General features: G+C 36.1%; 1 protein-coding gene across 4 annotated transcripts in view; it reads left to right on the forward strand.

The window, feature by feature from the left end:
- Positions 1-25,519, forward strand: part of ERBB4 (erb-b2 receptor tyrosine kinase 4) — a 769,459-nt gene that overhangs the window by 503,700 nt on the left and 240,240 nt on the right. For all 4 annotated transcript variants that reach the window (XM_087706314.1, XM_087706322.1, XM_087706329.1 and 1 more), the window contains exon 5: positions 20,826-20,891. In XM_087706314.1, coding sequence (XP_087562440.1) covers positions 20,826-20,891 — 66 coding nt within the window. The remainder of the gene's footprint in view (positions 1-20,825; positions 20,892-25,519) is intronic.

Below are 25,519 nucleotides of genomic sequence, written 5' to 3' on the forward strand. Positions count from 1 at the left end.
GCTTTACATTCCTATATATTCAAAAACAGTGCATAGCCCTAACAAACATTATTATTTAATGAATTTACGTTGTTGCCACTCCTTTGAAGTTAAATTCAGGTGTATGGATGCCTCTTTCTTTTCTGTGTAATTTATACCCCTATCTTGACTGGGAATGCTGACATCATCTTGGCCACTCCCACCCAGTCACATGGCCAGCAAGCCACTCCCACAAAGCAGGCCACACCCACAGAGTAGGTTCCAAAAAATTTTGAAACCCACCACTGATTGGTATGATATTGTCAGCTTCCTGGGAAAATAATGAGACTTGGATGATAGAGAAAAATGAAAATACATTGTATCTTTTCCAAGAATCATGTTTTCTCCAAGCGTGAGAATAATGATAATCACATAGTTAAAAGATATGCCATCATTTTGACACTTTTATTGTTATAGGCCGGGCAGCCTCATGCAGATATATAAAATGAAAACCATAGTATAACAATTTCTCTCCTGTCCACCAAGTCTTTTATTTTAATACGTCAAATTATGCTTCCCACTCTTCATTTTTCATGAAGTATAAGCTGTGTGTCAAACACATCTAAATGAAACCTCAATTTACCATAGTCTAATTTGGTTATGCCAATTGTTTTTCTTCAGCATAGAATTAGAACAAGAATGTCAGGTCTCGCCACTTCTTCATCAATGTACTTTTGATTTTACCAGGTTACTCCTCTGAAAAAAAATTGTCCTATGATGATTTGCACGTCTCTTCATATTTTTCATATTCATATTTTCAAAGAAAATTCATAGGGGAGTAGCCTAGTATTCTCATGCATAATTATCCTCTTGGCAAGGCATTTTTAAGTTTTGATGCATTCATAGAAAAGCACCTGTTCTTTATTTTGCATTCAGTCCTTGCTGCTATATCAGGACAAAAAGTCCCCTCACTCCATAGCCAAGGTTTCCAAATGAATTGCAACTCTCATTTTGCCCACCCACCCACTTATTCTGTTTCAGGGACAGTTTAGGCAAAAGCTGAGATTGAGAGGATGCCCAGGGTTCAAATAAAGAGGAAGTATTATTAAAAATTGGGAGTAACAATTTGAGGGCCAAATATCTCAATAGGATCCCTGCCATTTCTTAAAAAATCTCAAATTTATATTTTTCTTGTATACATATTCTATATAGAGAACATCAGAACAGATGTTCTAAGGACACATTATCTCAAAACAATATCAGTAAATGAAATAAGAATACATTAATACAATATGTAGCTTATAGATACATAAGAAGATTGCTTTAGTTAATACAACTAAACCCTAACCCTAACTTTTAAAAAGTTCTCTGAAGACTTCCGGCAGTGATGTCACAGCAGAGTGTGTGAAGGAATGGCAGCTCTGTTTACTTTGCCCAGTTTTTTACATTGGAGATCCTGAAAAGGACAAAGTCGGACCCGGAGGCTATGACAGGAGAAAGGGGAAGCTCGGGTGACGTTGTGGAGATAAGCAATCTCCCAATCGGATGAGAGATGCCCCTTGAAACCAGCAGAGAAGAAATTGGCATCCATGGCCAATTCAGAGCTGTGACAAACCATAATGAGGAAGAGAATATAGCAGCACAATAGCCTCGATGATAGACAATATCTAAAAACATTTTTTAAATGGTAAAGATTTTGTTTATAACTGCCTGAACTGTAATTTTGAGACTCTAAGTCAGGCTGGGACACAGCTCAAGATCGGCGGCAATAAGGAGAGAAAGAGCATGGGATTTCCTTTGGCATAGGAGAGGCTTGGGAGCAGGAGAAAAGGAGAGAAGGAGGGATTGTTAGGGAGGTTTTGATAATAAACAGAAATTGGAGCCAGGCGAAATAGCGACAGAGGTGAAGGCGTTTAGGTGATTATATTTGGAAGAAAATTGGTGTACTACAGGAGTGGAAATACGGCAAAAAAATCTGACTTGGCGAAAAACAAAAAAGACTAGATGAAGAAGGAAACAAGAGCACCATGTAGTGAAGAGAGAAATAGGAACTAAAAAAAGAGACTGGATAAATGGCTAATGCAATTTGCTGAAAAGTTACAAGAGGAAAAGAAGGAACTTTTGGAATTTTTGGAACTTTGAAACCTCTGAAGCCTGACTGTGGAAGTAAGGGAGGAAAATGTTAAAAGTGTATATTGAAAGAAGAATTACAGAATAAATTGAATTGTGGTTAGATGAAATACTTATGAATTGTACTGGATGATAGATTAAATATATGTGAACTATTGCAAACTTTATGTGATTATATATGAATTAAGAACCTGTTAGATTAAATACATTGAACATATTAAGTATTGAATATAAGAAATATCAGAATATAGAGTAGGTTTGGGAAAAGAAGTAGTGTTAAATACTGAATATAGAACTAGATATAAGAGTGAGTGATGTGAACAGTTGATATATGGTATTTATAGAATATAGGTAAGGATTGCTAAAACTGCTAAATTATATATGGTTAGTGAACTATAAGTGATTGTTAGATTGAGTAACTGAGTCAATATATAAGAGATTAAGTTAATACTTATTATATACAATAATAATAATAAATATATATACCTATATATAGATATAGATAGAATTGCATGCAAAGTCTGACATACATGAACTAAGATAATTGATTTAACTGATATACGAAAGATGGACCAACTTTGGATTGAGGGGGCTGGAAAGAGGGAGGCGATAAGAAGTGGGAGGTGAGAATTATAAGTTATTTTGGGAAAAGATTGCACATAAGATAAAAATGACGAGTACAACGACCATTAGGTAAAATGAACAAGAAGGCAGCGTCCAACCCTGCATCGGCAACATGTCTCCTTCAAACCAGCATACAATAGAGAGCATGCTAGGCATGCTCAACAACAAACCTACAATGCATGCAAGCAACGTTAATTATTAAGGAAACAATGATGAAGATGCAAGAAACAATTACAAAAAAATATGAGGAAGCCAGGAAAAATCACGAAGAAATCAAAATTGAGATGGGAGAAGTGAAAGACGAGATTAGAAGAATAGATGACAAAATGGGAAAAGTACAAAGTGAGATCACAAAAAATGAACAAAAAATTCCAAAAGTAGAAACAAAGGTAGAACAAACAGAGAAAAAATGGAAACAATGGATCAGAAGCTGACTACAATACATAGGGATCTAGAAGAACAAATAATCTTCCTGGAAATGGAAAAGGCTGCCTTCTTTCTCTGATTCCAAAATATAGTAGGAGAGAAGGAGGAGGGCCTAGGGGAAATAGTTGCAAAAATTGTGGCAGACATAATTCGAAAAAGTAAACAAGATACAAGAAGGGACATAGATGAGGTGTATTGAATTCACACTAATTATGCTAGGAGACATAGACTTCCAAAAGAAATACATGTACGATTTACAAGAAAATCAGAAAGGGATGAAGTATATAAGAAAGTAAGAGAAGAACAGATAACATACAATGGAAGAGAAATACAAATTCTGAGACAGATACCAAAGTAGTTAGACAGTACCAGTTCCTTAGATCACACTGATAATATATAACGCAATGTTTAGATGGCCTACACCAGAGGGAGTTATGATCACATGGCAGGATAAAAGGTTCAAAATAGACATAAGAGATGAATTTTTAGAACACCATGTCACCATGTCACAGCTGAGGACGAACAAGAGAATAGGGAGGAACCAGAGAGTAGAAGTCAAGAAGAACAGTCAGTAGAAGATAAGGAAGGAAAAAGAGAAGAAGGAAGAAAACAGGAAAGAGACCAAATAGAACAAGAGGGCGCCAGAACAAGAATAGAGACAAGGAACACAAGGAAACTAAAGGCAGTATATAAATAGTATAATGAAACAAGAAGTCAACATTCTCTCAATGAATATAAACGGCCTAAATTCACCTGAAAAAGAAGACAAACTTTGAAAGTTACCAAAAATGGATATGAACATTGTGTGCCTCCACAGTACACATTAAAAGTCAGTACACATTAAAAGTCAGTTTAACAAACTACTAGAACATCCAAAATTAGGAAAACTATACACAGCATTAGCACAACAAAAAACGAGGAGAACATTAAAGATTGGATAAATGCCAAACAAATTCATGCAGACAAAGAGGGGAGAATCCTGATGATAGAAAAAGAAATAGAACTAAAAAGAATACTTCTTGTGTCAATATATACACACCAAATAAAAATCAAAAATAATTTTACAAGAAAGTTCATAAAAAATAACATAAATAGAATATGAGAACATATGTTTAGTTGGTGATTTCAAAGCAATAACAGACACCAAAAAAAGACTATAAAAACAGCCAAAGAAATAAGAAAAAAAAATACTACCACTAACACTAACACTGGTGTCTCACCTCTATGTAGGACATAGCGCCGGAGTGGCCAAAAGCCTCTTTCTTAACAGCGGCCAAAAGCTGCTTTCTTTCTTTTTGCCTCACCAGCCATAAACCTCACCGCACGTCACTGATGTACAGATATGAGAAACCCAATGGATAAGTAAAAGATGTAGAAGTGATGCAGTGATGACATAAATGTTTAAATAAAATAAAATAAATAAAAATTTCTCTGAAGAGCACCAACTGAACTGAAGAAACCAAGCAAATCTTAACTGGAAGACGATCATCCTCCAGAACATTCTATTACAAAATGCTTCACGAGAATTGAAAGCCAAACCATCAAATGCATTAATAATTAAAAATAAATCTATCTAATCGTTTCAGAACTAAAATGTTGCTTTAATAACTTTCTTAAAGGTAGCCCATTTCCTATGGCTGGAAAGACTTTTCATGAATATTGCAATAACTCTACTTCCTCCACTTCAAACCCACCCTAACTTGCATTAAGACAAAACCAAGTTCTGTTTTTGTCAGTAAGACAAAGACAGAAAGCATTCCTCCTCTTCTAGTATTTGGACAAAGTCTGTTAATATAACAGGCTGTTTCTTCACTCGGGCAGTAAGATTAAATTATTAGTTATTCTGCTGCTGAAATTTTTAGTTTGCTGAGGCCCTTAACTGTTTTTTACAGAGAGGTTGAGACTAAAGCGAGATCAGTTCTTTACCTTGGTGAGAATACCAATATTTGTGTTTCCATTTCTTCTAGTCCAGCTCTTGAACTGCTTACTAAAGAATAGATGATGAATACTTTTTTATGCCTATATAAGCAGATCAGTTTGCATATGCCTTTTCTTTTTCATCAGAGAAGGGTCAACTTTTATCAGATGTTGGTGACCTTCATCAGAAATTCCTCAGATCTAGTCTCTGTGATCATATGATCATGTCTCCATGCCTTATTCATATGTTATACGTGTATGGGTTAGCCAGCATTGATATTCTTGGCATTAAGTTTTCTCTTGCCAGCTACTCCTCAGTTTGAATAATATATCTGGTTATATCAAACAACTCTTTCAAAAATGAATAAATATTATTTACATTGCAATTATGAAGCATATTCATATATTTCGGCTCCCAGGTATTAATTTAAACTCCTCCCCCCATGACAAAAGTGCAAAGGAGATTAATTTTTAACTGAATTACTAGAAGACTGATAACACCGTCTCAGAATCTTGATTTAATCCTTAAGTTGCCTTTTTTCTTTTTAATGAAAATGCTTGCTTAAAGAAAACTGGCACAAACCAGAAGTAGTTTTTATTGTACTGTAAGTGCAAAAATTATATTTCTTATAAATATATTATTTATTACACCGGGTTAGTTTTTCATAGCTTTTCAGGTTGCATTTAGTTTAGGCAGAATTTAGTATGATGTGGTTTGTTCCTGATTTAGAAACGAGAGACCCTGAGTAATATTGGAAATGAATGAAGTTAGCCACCCAGCATATTACTCATGTCACCTCTTCTGCATAAAGATTACCCTGCATCCATCCCACTCAGCTACTCATCATCTGTACTTCTTCCCATTTGTGTATAAGTTAGCTTCCTTCTTATTATTAACAAGTATATATACATATAGAGCCAAGGTGGCGCAGTGGTTAAATGCAGCACTGCAGGCCACTTCAGCTGACTGCTAGTTCTGCAGTTTAGCGGTTCAAATCTCACCAGCTCAAGGTTGACTCAGCCTTCCATCCTTCCGAGGTGGGTGAAATGAGGACCCGGATTGTTGGGGGCAATATGTTGAATCTGTAAACCGCTTAGAGAGGGCTGAAAGCCCTATGAAGCGGTGTATAAGTCTAACTCCTATTGCTATTGCTATTCTGATGCTGCAGCAGCCACCAGAGATTCCTTCCTCGTCACTGCTTTGTTTTGGGCCAAGAAGCGACGCTACTGAGGGGCCGTCCCTGGATGAGGGACCTGAGGCCACCTCGTCTCCTTCTGCCCCACGGAAAAAAGAGTAGCTCCCCTCTCCCCTCTCCCTTTTCTCAGCCTACGCGCTATTTGGGGGTGGGGGAAAGTGCCCCTTGGCTGCTCTCCAGGAGGACCACCGTGCATCCTCCACAGGTGGGAGGTTGAAGGGGCGACCGCAGGTGAAAAGCAGCAATGGGTTTTGGCAGCACGAGAGAAAGAATTCAAAGTCAGTGGAGGTGATGTGTGACTGGTGTGCCTTGTTCTGACTTTCCCCAGGTGCAAAATGCTTTAGAAAATGAAATCGGTAGTAAAAATTTTGGAAACCCACCCCTGTTTCTACCACACTCTAGGCTGTCCCTATAGCTTTTCTCTCTTTTTCCCCAGCCAATCTGGAACCACTTGTGCACCTAGAGCCTGTAGTCCAATGATTGAGCCAGCAGTTGGCTTGAATGTTATGGGTTCTAGCAGTCCCATTTATGGTGCTTTGTGGCTTACAGCTCTCTCCTTGAAGTTACCTGTTCTTCCAGTATATTCTGAATCTATGATACTGCAGATTATCTCTTGATTGCCAGCTTTTGAGGTTATTTTGCAAGGGCTGGGTCAACATCTCCTCTAGGAAGAGTCACTGCTTTTATAGAAGTGAAGAAGAAAAAAACACCTAGGAGCTCCATTGTGAGAGATATAATCTTCATCAACCCTACAAAAATAGCTGGAGGAATTCAATCATACTCGGTGTTCAACTGCTTCAAAAGTTATTGAATTCAGTACTTAATGCATTTTGAAGCAAAAATCTCCAAACCTTGTATATCTTCTGGTATTCATCCTTTTTCTGGTACTTGACCACTAGGTAGAGCTTGTTGGGTGTTGGCTGCCTTGTGCCTTGCTACTCCTCCTGGCTGAAATAAACATGAACTACAGGCACTCTTCTTGGATTGGGGCAATGCCCAGCCTTCATACGCATCATTCTCTTCCTGAGACATCTGAGCTTCTCTCGGCTCAGTCCTAATGCCCTTCAGGGGGCCAAGCCTGACTTTTGCAATCTTGAGATGCTGCCCTTTGCCACGGCTTCAAACTTTTTGCAGGCAGACCAGCTTTTGTTCTTCCTGATGGCAGAAACACCCACGGTGAGGCAAGGAGAGGGTGGAGAGTTGGCAGACTGCCAGTTTCAATGTTTTTCCCCCATAGATCTGCTAGAGAGAGCACTCTTGGCTCAGAAATCCTTGATGTTGCCAGGAAGGCTACAGTGAGAATATTTGCATATTCTTTTAAAGATTTGGGGAGTGAATCGAGTGTTCATGTAAAAGTCCTTCTTAGCATAATTGTATACATAGAGCCTGTTATAACACGGAATGTTTTGTTGTAAAAGAAATACAGTGTATTCCTCAAGTTGAAAGCAGGTCTTCAAGATACCATCTAAATCAGCAAAATAAATAGACTGTATTTGCATAAAAGCAGTTTAAAAAAAGAAAATACTGGGTGTTCAATTTTTTTTTCCTTTGGTCAGAGTATATTTCTAAGAATTTAACCTCCTGACTTATTCAAGATAAGATGGAAATGAAGAAATTAAGAAATATAAAACATTCTCCCAGCAGGTAATTAACTTTCAAATCAATAGATCTAGAGATTAGACAGAAAATGTAAAATGATTTTCACATAACAAAGAGTGTGAAAAGTAAAAGCACGACAATAGGAAGTTTCAGACAAGGATATGAAAAGAATAATCAGCTGATGAAGATAGGACAATTCTCCCAACAATAAAATCTTTAACTTCTAGTAATTGCCTGCTGCGCTGAATGAATTATATTTTGATTTGGCTATCAAATGAATCATTTTATGCTTACATGAGCCCAGAGTTCCTTAAGCTGCCTCTAAAATAGGGCAAATTAGTACATTCAGGTTTATTTAAACAAGCTCATGTTTAAATGTTGAAAAGAAGATGTCTTAATGTAGAATTGTAAAGCACTGGCTTCAAACTGTCATGTCTTTGGGAGGTTTTTGCCCCTGAGGCTTAATATTTGCTTTTCCCCCCCTGTACTCTCAGTATTTCCCAAACAGAGTATTGATAAATTACTCCACTTATTACTTCAATTTTCAGTTATTCAACTATTTTCACCTTTAATGCAATATTGTCATCTAATTAGCTATTCCTAGGAAATCCAAGATTTATCCCAAAGACCTCTAGCTTTTTATTTCCTATTTCACAAGTCAAATAAAATCTCGTATTCTTTCTTGCTTTGTATTCGGTCAGGCACATGCTTGTATAAATGATGCTGCTAATAGCTTTCAGTTCACTTGTTTTCCTCTGCTGTCCCTAGTTATTAAAACTAGCAACCTGATACCACCTCCCTCCTCTTAAGACACTTCTGTTGTCTTAACACAGAATAGGGATAATTTAACTGTCTGCTTTAGGCATTCGCCACACCATTTAAAAAAAATTAAGTGTCTTTCCTCTCCCCTTCAAAATGGTTTTGGTATAGAAGAGAAATGTGTTTTTGCCTGTATCATATGCTAAGATATCTATCACCTTGGCAGCAAAACGGAAGCTCTGGGTGCAGACAGTTTTTCTCTGTCACCTACCACGAGTATCTTAAACTTGGCCATTGTAAGCAACTGTTGCAAATTGTTGCTTCAAAAATTGTGATTAGAATCACAACTGACCTAGAAGATCAGAGTCATTGGTTTCAGATGGGCAGCTGGGCAAATTGAATGAATGAATGAATGAATGAATGAATGATAATTTTTCCAGTCATTCAGCAGAGGTAGTCAGAAGAGACAAGGTGGCATTTGTCTCAGAGCCTTTCAACTACATATTTTCCCATTGATCCATTTATACATTATAGCCTCCATTACTGTGCATACTCTGCCTTGTATTAAAACAAGAATTTATACATTTTAGCAATAACATGTTCATCATTTGTACATAGTTTATTTCAAACTCAGTCTTGCATTGTTCAAAATCATTTATCTATCTTAAACCTTTTTGATAATTGTACATAAAAATCATTAACAAGTATATTGAATAGAAAAAGTGCAGAGAAGAGCAATAAAGATTATTAGGGGACTGGAGGCTAAAACACATGAAGAACAGTTACAGGAACTGGGCCTGGCTAGTCTAGTGAAGAGAAGGACCAGGGGAGACATTATAGCAGTTTTCCAATATTTCAGGGGCTGCTACAGAGAGGGAGGGGGTCAAGCTATTTTCCAAGGCACCTGAAGACCAATCAGTGGAAACTGATCAAGGAGAAATTCAACCTGGAAATAAGGAGAAATTTTCTGACATTGAGAACAATCAACCAATGGAACAGCTGACCTTCGAAAGTTATGGGAGCTTCATCACTGGGAAGGCTTTCAAGAAGAGATTGGACTGCCATATGTCAGAAATGATCTAGGGTCTCCTGCTAGATGACCTACAAAGTCCCTTCCAACTCAATCTGTTAAATATTCTTCTATTATCAAATCTTCTCTTGATTTTATTTTGCAATCACTTGAAAAAATTCTGGTATATTAGCAAAGACCCAGACTCATAACTATAATACATACTATCATGGGAGAAAGAATGGTTTCTAAGTACATTTTAATTGTCAGGTCTAGTTTGGTTGTTATACTCAATAATAAAAGTTTGTTATGTATTTTTCCAGAGAGAAAAATATATAAAGTTATGTGCAAAAGAAATGGGTTCTTGCCTACCTCTGCCCAGGCATCAATTTTTCGCTATTTTGAGATGATATATTTTTTACAGTAGTAGAGAATATTCTATCCTGGGGTCCGATGCTTTACCATTGCGTTATAGGTCACTTCCTAGCATTCTTCATCCCCTGCTGGTATATATTTTGGAATCACATAGTCTGAGTTATGGAACAAGAAATGAATCAGGATTTAGGGTAATCCCATACTTTTCTTGATGTCTGATAGTGGAACATGCATTACTTTAGTATCATATTTCTAATGTAGCTAAATAATTGGTTATTAACAGTTCACAGAAAATGCTGGAAAAATTATATTTATCTTCTGAGGAAAAAAATGAAAAAGAAAAAAAAAACTGGCATTCTTTAAAATGTTGTACTAATTTCCATGATAAACAAGAAAAATATATTGCAAATGAATCCATTGGGATGTAGAAATATTCAGACATATTAGGGCTTAGAATACTTTCAAGCAGCTTATTTTCTCATTTCTGAGTTTCCAAGCCAAAATAAGTTTGACTGTTGAAACACATTCTTATATTCTTAGAAGTGAGCCCCAATGAGAGCCACAGAGTAGTTTACATAGCATTACACTCTTTGGCAGTTTTAGTTTTTAAGTTTTTGCACTAATTCACAATTCACATGACAAAAAAAATGTAAAAGCATAGCTAAAAGAGCAACCTATGATTCTGAAGTAAAAGACATTTGTGAACATGGCAAATGTTGTATCCTATCTTCCTACAGACTCTGAACAAAGAAGAAAAAGAGATTTTCTTTTTCTAGCTGCTGATTCTTCACACACTATCACATTCAATTTCTCTTCTTCTCCCCACTCCCAGTATATTCTTCATCCAGTAATGTTTAACTACTGAGGTTAATACTTTAAAAAAAAAGAAAAACTAACATATTGTACAGATGGCCAGGCTCCAGTTAATTGTTGTGAGCCAACATTTGTCTACCACAATATTAGATGTGACGAACTATTTGCTTTGAGCTTTTTCTGCCAGGTGGTTTCCAGTCTTACAAAGAACCAGGTACTACTGATAGCAGAGTGACTTTGCAGGTGTCAAAAGGAGTTAATTAAGTTAATGAGCAGTGTGAACAGTAGGCGTCTGGGCACAAAAGTAGTCTTTTAAGTCATATGCCAGCAGAAGACATCTCATGATGAAATTGTAGGATAAATAAAAGAAGATATTGGTGATCTGCTTTAATTGATCTGCTGCAAGACTACCCCTCTCCAGAAGCTACACTCTGTCCCTACATGGCCATTTTCACTGTAGCTTTCAAAGAGACTTGGCAAATTATCTTACGTTTTTTTTTTTAAAAGGTCTATCCATAGATCCATGGATGATTTCCAGTTCACAGCTCAATTTGAAAGGCTGCACCTTGGAATATTGATAACTAGTGCTATGGAAATATAAGGCTCCATGCAAAGATCTGCCAGAGAGATGGGCTGTCTGTAGTAATTTCAGTATTGAGGCTAGCTATAGCAAAAGTGTGGGGGCAGAGGTGAGCCCTTCTAATTTCATAATAGTCAGCAGCCAGATAGGATGACCAGGCCAGATGGATTATATCAGCTCATAGATGAGAATCCATTTGAAGGCTATCAGTGAAGAAAGAATTTGGGGACTTCAGTATGAGTAATGGGATGGCAATAATGGGATGGAAGCTAGGAGTAGCCAGCCAGTAGCTACTAAGACAGGCAGCTCTGTATAGAAGAAGGGGTGAAGCCATTGGTGCTTCAGCGCAGCCTGTATGAAAAATAAATACCATTTTTGCTATAGGAATATTTTCTTCCCAATCTAGGAGACAGAGATATCCCTACTCCTATGGCAACGAGTAAAATACTTATTTATTTATTCATTCGTTTTATTTATTTATGTATGCCACAATCAAGGAGACTCTTGATGATTTATAATGTATTCATAAACAAAGCTGTAAAATATCCATAATATAATACATAGAAATAAAAATGACACAAGTAACAAAATAAAACTTCAATAATAGAAAATGAAGATAAGTAGCCAGCACTTAACATATAAACAGTTTTAAAATGAATAAAATTGATGGTTAGCTATTATATCCCAAATGTTTTCCAGAATAATTATGTTTTTAATAACTTCCAGAAATCCAACAATGTGAAACTTAGATTGAGTTCCTTCAGAAGGCTACAGTAGAGCATAATCTTTATGACAGGAAAGCAACACCCACATGTCTTCTGTGAAGTGGGGACCACTGGACATTTCTCTCAGGATATTCTGGATCAATTGAAGTTCCAGGGTGGTCTTCAAAGGAAGCCCTGGATGAATGGTGATAAGGGGGCAAAGGACAGTAGGGATAACTTTGTACTTCAAACAAGACCACAGCTGGCATACCAAGTGGAGCTGAGCAAAGCTGCCAGCTCCTCTCCCCCAATCAGTTGTTTCCATCTGTCTGTGGGAAGTTATCACCCAGCCCTCTCCCAGAAAAATGAAATATCCTAGGAAATATTGAAAAGGCAAAATATTTCTCTGGATGTGAAAAGAAAGAAACATGCTTTAAAAGACAGAATAGTTGCCTGTAGCTTCCTGCCCATCCCTACTTTGTCAATAGGCCATTGAGAAGGCCAGGCTAGCCCACTTTACATAATAAAGACTTCCCCACTGCAGCTGCAGGGGGAAGGGATATTATTCAACTCTCCACATGGCATCTGAGAACTCATCTATACCTGGATTCAAAACAGCCTAGAGAGTAGCCCCCTGCATGGCACCATGGGAATCTGACAACCAATTAGAATACATTTCTTACACAGGAACAGGAAACAGAGAGGTGGGACTGAACAGGGTATAAAAGCCTAGCAAGCCCCTCCCTCAGCCCTTCTCTTCTTCTCCACCAACATTGAAGCATGTGATCACCTTTTCTGTTCAGGGCTCAAGCCATGTGGCCCTGTCCACCAATAAACCATCTTTCCAAGCAGCCTCCATGTCTCCAGTGTCTTTTTCCCCACTTGGAGCTGAACCCAACATGTCTATCAAGTAGTAGTCATCAGTTCAGAAGCTCACTGGTAATGTTATCACATCAAGAGACTACAGTGAAGATTTCAAAGTACATTGATGGAAAAAACAGTAAATCTGATGAAAAAACAGCAAGTTTCATCCCCTCCAGAATCTCTCTACCTCCAGGGTCTTGTTTAAGGCATTGGCAGCATTTCCGATGCAACTGAAAAGTCTGCTTCCTCTAGTAACTTCACTCTGATAATTACTAGTGCTAGAAGAGTGATTAGAGGTTGATAACAGGTTGATATGTTGCCACATTTGGATGGCTGGATTCAGGGAGGGCCTTTTTGGGAGATTGAAGCATCAGCCCTCCTGAAGAAAGATGTAGAGCCCAAATTTTCTCTTGCTAAGTGAGACAGTTGTTAAGTGAGTTTTCCTCCATTTTACAATCTTTCTTGCCATAGTTGTGAAGTGAATCACTGTAGTTGTTAAATTAATAACACGGTTGTAAAGTAAATCAGGCTTCCCCATTGGCTTTGTCAGAAAAATCACAGATTTAATATACCGAAATTTAATACATAACCACATACTGGTATTTCATTTAGTATTTCTAAAATCCTCCAATAGCACTGAATCCTTATGTCCTATTCTAGCTAAACATCCATAATATTTACTAACAAACTTTTATAATCCTCCTTTCCTTTCCAATTCGCTGTTTGCAATTTTCATCCAGTTTCCTTATATTGTATCCATATATACATATACATATATATACATATACATACATACATACATACATATATATATATGTGTGTGTGTGTGTGTGTGTGTGTTGTCATCATTATCCCTCCTTTATTTGACTATATCATGTATCATAACATTTCCCCCCTAATAATCTAACTTAATTCTTTTTTATTTTTTCTATTTTATTATCTTTTTTATCTTTTATATAATCTAAAAGGATTTCTAATCTTCCTTTCATGGTATTCCTTCCTTCCTTCCTTTCAATATTCATATCCAATTGTTACTTATCATAACACTACACGTTGTATACATTATCATTATAAATTATTTCTTTAACTATATCTATTATCACTAAATTTCACTAAGTTTAACTAGTTTTAAGTTATATTCTTCCATCTATCAACTTGTATCTTTCCAATAACAAAACAATCTCATATCTTCTGCCATTTGTGGTACCAATCCTCTAGTCATCTTCTTGATCAGCTTTGTATGGACTTCTCTTAGCAACTCCTTGCTTATGAGATCTCTCATATAATCTTGATGCCCCCTTTCTGTTTCCTTATTCAGTTTGTCTTTGATTGTCAGCAGTGTTATCAAAATTTTTGCTAGTGGAATTTCTTTCTTTAAGTCCATAGGTTCTTTAATTTTATCTTCTTCTATATCTTGATCTTTGAAATAGATTTCCTCTCCATTTAATTCCTCTTTCTGTATTCCATTCTTTCGATTTTCAGGAACAAACCAATTACCATAGATATCAGCAGGTTTAGTCTCTTTATATTCATTTTCCACTTCAGTGTTTTGAGTTTCAATCACCCCGTTTTGCATTTGATGAACATTTTCAATTTTTTCATCATATTTTCTTGTTATGTGCTCTAGGTATTCCAGTTTTTTCTCTACTATATTTGATAATTTATGTAGTTCTGAAAATATATTTTGCAAAGTCAAGACCTCTATTTTTGTTTGGGATTGTGTCATTCTGACAAACACAGCTACTCTAGCTTGAAAGATCAACAAAATTAAAGCATAGATTTACAAAGAATGCTGCTCTCACTTCTCTCTGGTCGAAAACATACTTGAAAGGGACATTTGTGTGCTCTTATCAGTCTATAGCCAAACAGTAAAGCCTTGTGGCACCAAGTCAAAGCAATCCATAAAAGAAAGAAAAAGTTCCATTTTGAATACACAAAACTCCGATCAACAATACCCCCCATCCTCCGGAGCAGAGACACTGTTAAAGAGTTTCTTTTTGTATCATTTTTGCATATCAAATTAGAAAAAGAGGTCCAATCTTTAAATGAATTAAAAAAATACCCACAGCAATAAAAGAGGAAAAATTCTGTAAATTACATAGAGTCACAAAGAGAAGATAGAAGAAGAAAACTTAATCCATCTGTTTCAAAAGTTTTGTATAGATTTGATTCATGTAAATAACATTTAAAAAGTAAGATAACCACTGTCCAAAACCATTCCAAATTCAATTCCGCCGCTTGATTTTTCTATTCTTTAATTTAAATTGGTTTTTGAGTTTGTATAGGCAATCTCTTTTTTAAAACAATAAAAATTCCTCATCAGCTGGAAACACTTTCTTTTTCCATATCCTTCCATTTTGGGCCATCCCAACTTTGTCAGCCTTTGGCTGGATTTTTTGTCACTGGCTTGAAGAACTTCTCTTGCTTCTTTCGAGGATTTTGCGATATCCCCGAGATCAGCAAGACATATTCTTCCTCTTCACCGTCTCTTCGGGACGGTTTAGGTCCGTTTGGACCACCCAGTGGCATAAGTGTTGGCTGTGGTCTCAGAGCATTGAGACCACACAACCATCTCATCGCGACATTGGCTCCTCCCTCCATGAACTGATAATCTTAACGAATTATTTCTTACTTCTCTGTAAGACGTTCTATAGTATTAACCTTATGACAGAAGATGATTCAAATATACTGAATTAGTTCATTTCCTTCAATGCAGAGAATTGCATTAGTAAAATAAATTACAGGATTGGAATCTGGTCCAATATCTGTTGGACACCTTATTATTAGCAAATAAAGCAAAGCATGCTTTCTTCCAATTTACTTGATATATGACCTTCAAAAAGACTTGTGATAATTTATTTCAAATTTCCGCTATCTACGCTTTCAGCACCTCATTTTGCCTGTATAGCAGTGAGGGGAGAAAACAATAAAGCCGACACTTTCAAGTTTCCAATAAGAAGAAGAGACAGTTTGCAGGCTTCTTCTTGCTCTACAGTTAAATATCTCTATTTAAATGCAAATTATCATCTGACACTACAAAAATAACATAACAGGAAACAGGTAGACATGTCAAAGTCTGTTAAAAATAACTTGTGTTTATTTTCAGGAGAAGTGGATCAATGTTGTGGGATTTTTATTAAGCATAATATCAGCACCAAGCTTTTATTTGGATATGGCAGTTCCCTGATATGTTGATTAGTACAGCATTTATGGAGCTTTCTCGAAATGCAGCCCATCTCTGTCACTAGGTTGCTTTTCCCAGCTGTTTTCCAGATAGGTGGATTTAATTTCCCTGAATTCTCAGCACTGGCTTTGTGGTCTGGAGCATCCTGGAACTTGAGGGCAGAGTTGAACATCTGTAGATCTCTATTTCAGAAAACAAAGCATTCTCTAGGATATTTTCTGTGTACAGTTATTGTATCACCAAATTTCCTTAACAATCAGACTGTGAGGGTTGTGTAAAATTTGGAAGCTTGGCTATTTATGCTTACATTGAAAGATTGAAAACAGAAAAATGTAATGCCATAGAGAAGATGCCCAGCATGAAGAAATAAAATGATAAAAGAAATGAAAGTAGGTTTGGGGGCATCTGTGTGCCAAATAGTGAATTCTCTATTCCCACTTGTCCAGCCCCACATTCATAGAAGGCAGTGCTAATTTTTTTACTACCGGTTCAGGCGCCCTCGTTTGACACTTCTGTGCATGCGCAGAAGTGTCCAGGCAGGTGGGCGGAGCCTCACTGATCCAGGCCAACCCACCTCTGGTATGTTTCCTGCACACACCAGTTAACTGATTACCCAAAAGTTTGTCTATTTCCTCTACTTGGTTGGGTGATCTGTAGTACACACCTATGACAATGTTATTTATTTTTCTTCTGAAATTCACCAAAATACTTTAAAGAAAGCTTTCATCCTTGGTATTGTTTATGTCTGTAGTAATTCTTTAGATACAACAGAATTTTTTCTTCCAGCAATCCAATATGTTTGCACTTGGTGCAGATACAATTTGAACAGGAATATATATGTGGCACTTGCATAATTCTGGTTTCAATAAAATATTCTTGAAAACAACAATTCTGTTCAATAAATGCAAAAAAAAAAAAATTCAGAGGAAAAAGAGAGTCATTCGATTGCTAGTGATAGTCAGTGTGGAAATAAGAGGAAATAAGAGTTGTCCATGTTGAATTGGATTTGAACCCCAAGTCAAATTGGCCTCATGAATCAGTTTAAGTAGGAAATGCTTTCTTATTCACCAGACTGAGATTTGAGCCTGTCTTTTGGATTATGTCATAATAAACTGAAAATTTTTTTTTTTAGAATTTTTTTTTTTTAGAATTTTATTAGTATTTGTAGGCCGCCCTTTTCCCTGAGGGGACTCAGGGCGGCTCACACAAAACCGGGAAGGGGGAATACAGACATAAGATAGAAACATATAATAAAATAGTAAGCAACATACATTCATGAAAAGATTATTTAAAGCACAGACTTATCAAAAGAATAGGATTTAATTTAATTTAATAGGATCAATAGGATTTAATTTTGTCAGAAGCATAACACTCTACTTCACTGGGCAGTATTCCCAGTGACATTCAGTTTCTTCCTTTTTAAACTGAAATATATACTACTTGGATCAGGCAAAATTATTTTTCCTCATATATGAGAGAATAGATCTGAACAGAATTTCAAGTCTTTGCAAGTCTTTACTTACATTTATGTATTTATACCACTTTTCTTTCATATAAAGTCATAATTCTTCAGTATTTCCTTACTCTCCCTCATTCCTAAATAACCTTTTTTTTTCTAAGACAGTTTGGTATATCTAATTTTCATATAGAGTGCTTTAGTTGTCACAATTATTGTTACAGGTTAAAGTTCTGTTCTTTGTGCCAGATGGTATTACTTTCCTCTTGATAAGAAGGGACCTGTGTGTCATAACTGCAACAGAAGTCTTGATCCCAATAACCAGATGCTAGGCAATAGCCAAAAATTATATACAGATATAAAAAAGTTTTCATAATTGCTTCAAATGAACCTTGGGCCTGATGTTTTTAATGGAGTGGTTAGAATACATGTGCAACTGTTGTATAACTTAATTAGTAAATTCTAACAATATTATGAGGTTGTCAGAAAATGATGGCATTTGATTGAGTATATATTATGAATGAAGGCAAATGAATATATATGAGTATATATTCTCCACGACTGTCTGTACTTCTTCAAGTGTACTTCTTTATAGAGCAGAAATATTTACACTTAGATGTTGCATTAAGAAGAGTAATTCATACCAAAACAGTTTCAAAGCTATTTTACATGTTAAATATTATCATTGTGTCTCTTTTAAGAAAAGGAAAAGAGCCAAAGTTTAGGATCCATATTTGGAAATCTGAATCATTTTTTTCACTTTATCCCAGAATTTGTGTTTGATCTCCTGGCCAAAAGTTCATGGAAACTTATGTCAGCTGTCCTTGTTAGAAAATTTGCTTTCTTCATCATTTATAAAAGCTTGGGGTGGATCAAAAAGAAAGCAGGTGAAAAATTATATTATGTCATTTCTGACATTCTGCAGGCATGCAGAAGCAAGCCAGTACAATGAGGAACATCACAAATGAACAAATATACAAGTTATTTGTTATACAGCAAACATAATTTTAAGGAGATAAACAAGTGTCTATTAGTTTGCATAGAAATAAAGGAATGTAACTTTCTCCTCAAAATATTGGGCTGGGACAGGACCAGTTACTTGATTTAACTGCATGAAGAAAAGAAATTTGGTCCTTAACAGGAGCTGCCAGAAAGTGGCATTGCAGAGAAGATGTTTCAGTCTGACCTTACAATCAACTACCTGCTGTGCGTATCAAACTGTGGTTGGTCTTGCTATCAAACATTAATCATTTCTGTCAGAGATGCCTCTCTGCTGTCACTACACAATGATTTCTGGAAAAGATAAATTCAGGTTACATATTAGTATAAGCATCCATTAAGGAAAAACAGTTTTACAGTGGGACCAATTCAGTAGTGGGATTCAAATAATATAACAACCAGTTCTCTGCCCTAATGACCAGCTGGGTAGGCACGGCTCAGTGGTCATGTGACTGGGTGGGCGTGGCCAACTCAAGGTCACTCAGGTCGATGGGGAATTTTGCCTTAGCTGTGACAATGTAATAAGGATTAACCGGAGAGACAGTTTCTGTAAGCAGGTCAATAAAGATTAAGTTAGAAACAACCCCAGAATGTTTCCTTCCTGCCTTCCTTACAGGATTAGCCCTGTAAAGTGCAAAAAAAACAAAAGGAGATTTCTTCCAATAACTGGTCCTCCGAACTGCTTAGAAAGTTAACAACCGGTTCTCCCGAATAGGTGCGAACCGGCTGAATCCCACCACTGGACCAATTATCCAAAGACATGCTAGGATAACAATACAATGGGCTTTCCACCAGTTTTATTTCTGAAAAATTACTCTAGAGCCGAAGCCTTGGTGCATTGTTGAAAATAAACATGTTGCTTTGGACTGATACTTTTACCTAATAATTTGGTCTCCCATGAATATGACTGTATTTTTTTTTTTAAAAAAAACCTCTAAATAAAGTAAAATCAGAGAGGCCCCATCCCTGGAAGGTGCCAAGGCAGATGACTGTTGGTAGACTGATGCTCAACTGTGAATGTTGGATTACAGATTTTAGGCTTTTACTTTTCTTTTGACATGTTAATTTATTCTCTCTGCTTTACCTTTTTTCTTATTGCTTGGACACAGATATAGAGTTAGAAAAAGATTTTAATAGTTAGACATTTGCATTTCTACAATAGCCGTCTAAGACAAAATGGTGCAAATAGGATCCATAGTTCTATCATAAGTTACCTTTAATTCATATATATATATATATATAATTATATAATTATTCAGCTGATAAGGAGGAGACCTGTGGCATAATGGCTAAGATGTTTGCCTAAGATGCAATACAGCAAAGGTTCGAATCCCAGTAAGGGTATGGCTAGCGGATGAGAGCTAAATAGCTTGAAATAGATCTATACTAGTCTCCCTTTATTTATTTATCAGCACAAATAAAACACACACACACACACACACACACACACACACACACACACACACACACACACACACACACACACACACACACACACACACATATATATATATATATATATATATATATATATATATATATATATATATATATATATATCCTGTTTCCCCCAAAATAGGACCTCACCAGATAATAAGCCCAATTGGGCTTTTGAGCGCATGTGCTAATATAAACCCTCCCCGCTAAACTAAGCCCTCCCTGAAAACATTTAAACACAAGTGCAGTTGGTTGCTGCCATTTTCTCTGGTTGCTTGTCGCACAAACACCATGAGGTGAGGAGGCAAGGTCGGAGAGGGGGGAAAGGGAGGGCTGGACATACCCCATGCACCCCACGTGCCCTTACCTAACGGCCGCCCCCCGCAACCCTAGCCACCTCACCCCTTCTGTCATGCTAAGGTCTGCTCCAAAAAGAGCGGCAGGCCCAGCGACACACAACACAGCAGCAGCCATGAGGTGACCATGCTCACTGCTCTCCTGCACCTCAAAAATAATAAGACCACCCTAAAAATAAGATCAATTGCTTTTCTGAGGGGTCAAAAGAAAATAAGACCCTGTCTTATTTTCGGGGAAACACGATAGGAAACATGGCAGATTTTCCAAGGAACCTTTTTTCTTCCCTATATTACATCAGTAGGAAAACATAAATAATCTCATGAAATTTCCATACTAGATTTCCTAGTATTGGCTAGAGTTGTTCTGAGATGAAGCTTAAGGGCACTGAAGAAAATAGACGGTCAATAATCTCTTAATTTTGCTCTATTCTTTCTAAAGGTGGACAGTGTCACAAATCCTGTGGAAATCGATGTTGGGGACCTTCAGCAGATGAGTGCCAGAGTTGTAAGTATATTTGAATAAGAAATAATTTTAAAGTGAGAAGAAGACATTAAGACAAATAAAAAATCAGGCTGTTGACATTATTGAAATTTTTATCAAATAATTACAGTATGTTATGAAATTTTTGTTTCCTGATTGACATAACCTTACTATGATATGGAAATAAGCAGTGCAGTCCTGAAGTAGTAAAACAGACTGTGCCATACATTCAAACTTTAACCTTTTTTTAACGAGAAAGCAATGGAAATAAAACTATCCCACGCTCTTTCTACCTTATTTTCAAGGAGTTTTACTAAAGTCAAACAGCCTGCTCAGGAGTCATAGAAATCCCCCACAATTAGAAAGTGCACAGTGAGCAGCAAGATCTCAAAACAATGTATGGTATTTGTGTGGTCCCTAGATATCATCACATTGGTTTTAAAGTCTGCATCATGAAAATGTGTACATGTATGATTGCTGACATTTAGGAATCTGTCTTACTGGGATCACTGTAAATTCAAACATGAATAACATAGCATCACTGCAATCTTCATGATTATAGACACAAATGCTGAAAACCTGATGGATAAAAGGAAAGGAGTGGTTGGCATGCATACCAAAATGTTGAAAGGTTTCGACTTAATATATATACTAAATAAATGTTCAGCTAAAAAAATGTGAATAAGAAAGGGGAGAAAATCTTGGCAGAATAGGCAGAAACATTGACCCTAACTTTGAGTTTTGATGTAAAGAAATATCTTCTTGATGCAAAGAAAAGAGGCGGTGATTGATTTACTCAGTGATCTCCATCTATCAAGATCTTGAAAAAGATTCTTAAATCTCTACAAATTAATTATTCGAATGAGTTCATTTTTCAAGACCTTTTCCCATATTCCCAAATTTCAAAGAAGACTGAAACAGTTCCCAAATCAATTCACAAATAGTAATACAGATCATCCTCAACTTACAGCCACTTGTTTAGTGACCATTAAAAGCTACAACTAGAGTGGAAAAGTTATTTACAACAAGTTCTCACACTTACAACCAACACAGCATCCCCATGGTCGCATGAGTAAAATTCAACTACTTGGCAACTGTTATGTATTTATGATGATTGCAGAATCCCAGGATCATGTGATCAACTTTTGTAACCTTTTATTCCCCCCACTGAATTTTTTGGCTTCTGGCAAGCAAAGTCAATAGGGGTAATACACTTAATCACCACGTTAATTTCTGGAGAGCAACTATTCAAATGTTTGGTGGGAAAAAAATGGACCACTAATCATTTCAGATGATATTGTAGAAGTGTTTGTGAATTCAGTAATGAGTTAGGAATACTTCCCAGCCTTGCATTTTAAATTGGAAAATGTTTCAATGCATTTATAATGTGTGTCTCCTTTTCTTTGAGATGAGTATTTTAGATGGATTCCCTGAAGTTGGGAACTAACTGGCAATTTCCTGAAGGCTTTGTTCTGAAAATATTTGTTTCTTTCTTTGTTTGTTTAGTTAGTTAGTTAGCTCCTATCCTATTCAGTTCCTTAAAACCCAAGGATCATACGGTTCTGAAGACCCCAAGTAGTTGAAAATACCTAATCAAATTGATGGTTGGATGGATAAATGATATGTAATATGAAACAATTAAAAAAATTATCCAAAGGAAACAAAAATAATTACATATATTTCCATAAGATAAAGACAAGTGCATGTGAGCAAAAAACTGAACAATATCTCTAGATCAATTATGTGGATTTAGCATTTTAACTAAAGATCAACATATTTAATTAAAATCCTGGCGTTACACTAATAACTTTACATGTTCCTCTTATTGATTTCAGCTATTTTCCATTTTCTCTGCCACTTGGTAGATTTATAATTCTATGCAACAGAGAATTAAAGGAAACATTTACAATGATTAATTACATGCAACTGTGCATCCCAATTAAGTAATCCAAGTATTGCTACTACTTTCATAAATGCCCCTGGAAACCAGTGAGGAGGGAGGCCAAGGAGCATCAGCTTCCATTGTCTGCTGTTCCCAGAGTACCGGAGAACAGACAGAATTAAATAGCAAATAAGTTATTTCTAGTAGTTATGATTATTATATGCTTTAGCAGGGTTCCTGTGATTGTTGTGCACTCATTAAACCACAAGGACAACTCAACTAATTTATAACTGAAAGGTTTAGAGGGATGCATGCATGTGTGTGAATATATATATAGTGAAATAAAGCAATTCTGCGTAATGAGTTACTATAGAGTCGTTATTATTTCCATTTAGGCACCACTTGACTCCAAAACAATTCTGAGTGACTCACAATATAACTGAGAAAATAAAATGCAGTATGAATAAGGGGGGAAACAGGTAAATAAAGAACAAGTAAATACAGAGAACAATATGGTGAAATTTCCCAATAACCAGAAAGCATGTGCAAACACTTTATTCTTGCATTATAGGCACAAAGTACACATAAGTAGGACCCAGGTAGCAGGAGAAGATTTGAGTGATTATTAAAAATGTCAAAATACAGAAAATATATTTAGTTATTTTAGGAACAGAAGGTTTATTAGAGTAACAGTAATTCATTCTACCATAGCATGCTCTCATAGAAAAGCCAAAACAGAACGTTAAAAGTGGCCTCAGTGAGTTTAGCCATTAATATTGCTGTGGCAGTTCTCTGATATTAACAAAATAGCTGGAAGAATCAAGAGGGACCCAGAGGTTGGTGATTATTTTAGCTTGTTCTGGCCCAAAGGTTAGTCAAAATGTGTAAATTACAGCAGTTGGTCATGCTAATGATCTGTCTTAACATTCTCAGACACTTCCACAGTGAGAGGAACTCTCCCAATTGATAACAAGCAGCAAGGATTAAATAGGTGGAACTCTTGCAAAGAAGATGAGTGAAAAACGTATTCTTAGGTATAGCAATTTTTTATCTGAATTTCAAGACAAGGAAGAGAGAGCTTTCCAAGGATGCTCTCAGCATGCTAACAAAGTCAAGATGGTGGCCACAACAGCGCAATTGAAACTCTGCCTGTTTTTATGTGCTACACATGGCCATCATTTTAGCTCCCCCCAGATCCCCCAGGGACTGCCTCAATTGTACCTCAATTGTAAATGGACAGGAATCAAAATCTGTTTCTTAATATAAACCCTTATGGAATAAGAGGAAACAATTCATGTCAATTCATTAATACAAACATTAATGAGAGTTTTTTACTAAGAATGCTCCTAGTTCTGTAATCTTCTAAACCCGTATATCAATAAATAGATTACAAAAAATATGACATTTGACTCTGAATTTTATTCAAAAGATGCCCTTTTGTGAGAGGAGTTGTTTAAAAAGCTTTGTTGCAGTTGAACATTATTACCTGTTATTGTATATGTTTCTGTCTTCCATTTTTAATATTTAAAATTGTATCAGGGTGAATTTAACTTTCATGTTTACTTCCCTAATGGCATTTGCTCACTGTATCTTTATCTGTACCCCTCCCTTTATATTTATCACTCTGTCATAAGAGCCAATTACACCTTTTGAATGTCAGAAAACATGTAACTGAAATATACTTTTCTGCGATTTTATCTGATGTGAATCAATATCTAGTATAATGTATTAAACTATGTAACAAAAATGCTGATTGAATCACAGAAGAGATACAAGGTCTGCCCAGGGGATTTACCGCCTCTTTCCAGCCTTAAACTTTGTCAAAAAGCAAGTTTTACTAAAACCATGCTTCTAAACAGATGTGCATAAAACTGAACACTGATTTTCATTTTATGTCTTGCAAAGGAGAGGCTGCAATGAATGTACAGAACAATCTGTCCACTGAGAGCATAACTAAGTAGTCTATACTTACACCCAAGTTACATCAAACACAACTCAGAACTAAAACATTAAATTGAAGTCTGGTCTATAATTACTAGCTCTCTTTTTTTGAGGTTTTATGATTGTACAGTTCTGGGCAAAATTCTAAATTCAGGATGGGGGCAGAATAAAGAAAGATGCTAGCTTGAACAAAATGAAACTCAATTCTTTTTACAAAAGGTAAAGGAGTATAATAACATACCAAACACCTGTGCTTAATTATCTGAACACATTTCTACAATAAAGAGTAAAAATTGATTATTTATAATTCACCAGTTTTACACTGAATGCAAGACAAGGTTGAAACCAACACTAAAATTGAGGAGAAAGTTGGAATCGTTTTATTCTTGAACAGTTTATTTCTGGCTCAGTGTTAACAAACTGACAAATTCTGATTTGGCTTGGACCTAGAGCATATCTTCCTATCTTTAGGAGAAAGATCTTCAGGGATATATTATTTGCTTTCACTTAATTAGTTCAATACAAATTCAATTCAAATGTAACTGATTCAGTTCAGATATAATTTAATTCAGTTGAATTTGTGCAAAGTTAACTTGTTGATAGTCTCTTATTTCCTTACCTGTTGTTAGTATGTTTCTATCAGTATTAAAAATAATAATGGGATTTCTTATAAAGGCATAATTGCTATTTAAATATCCAAAGAAATAACAGATCAAGAAACAAATAGATTGTCCTACTTTCCTTTGAAGCAATCTGCTTCTCATCTTGGAAACTTCAGCTCTGGCTTAGGACTTTGGCCCTGAGCTTAGGACCAAAAGCCGTAGCAATG

The sequence above is a fragment of the Thamnophis sirtalis genome, unplaced genomic scaffold, assembly GCF_051295495.1.
Source record: "Thamnophis sirtalis isolate CommonGarterSnake01/CBP01778 unplaced genomic scaffold, rThaSir2_p1.2 scaffold_1, whole genome shotgun sequence".
Classification (NCBI taxonomy): domain Eukaryota; kingdom Metazoa; phylum Chordata; class Lepidosauria; order Squamata; family Natricidae; genus Thamnophis; species Thamnophis sirtalis.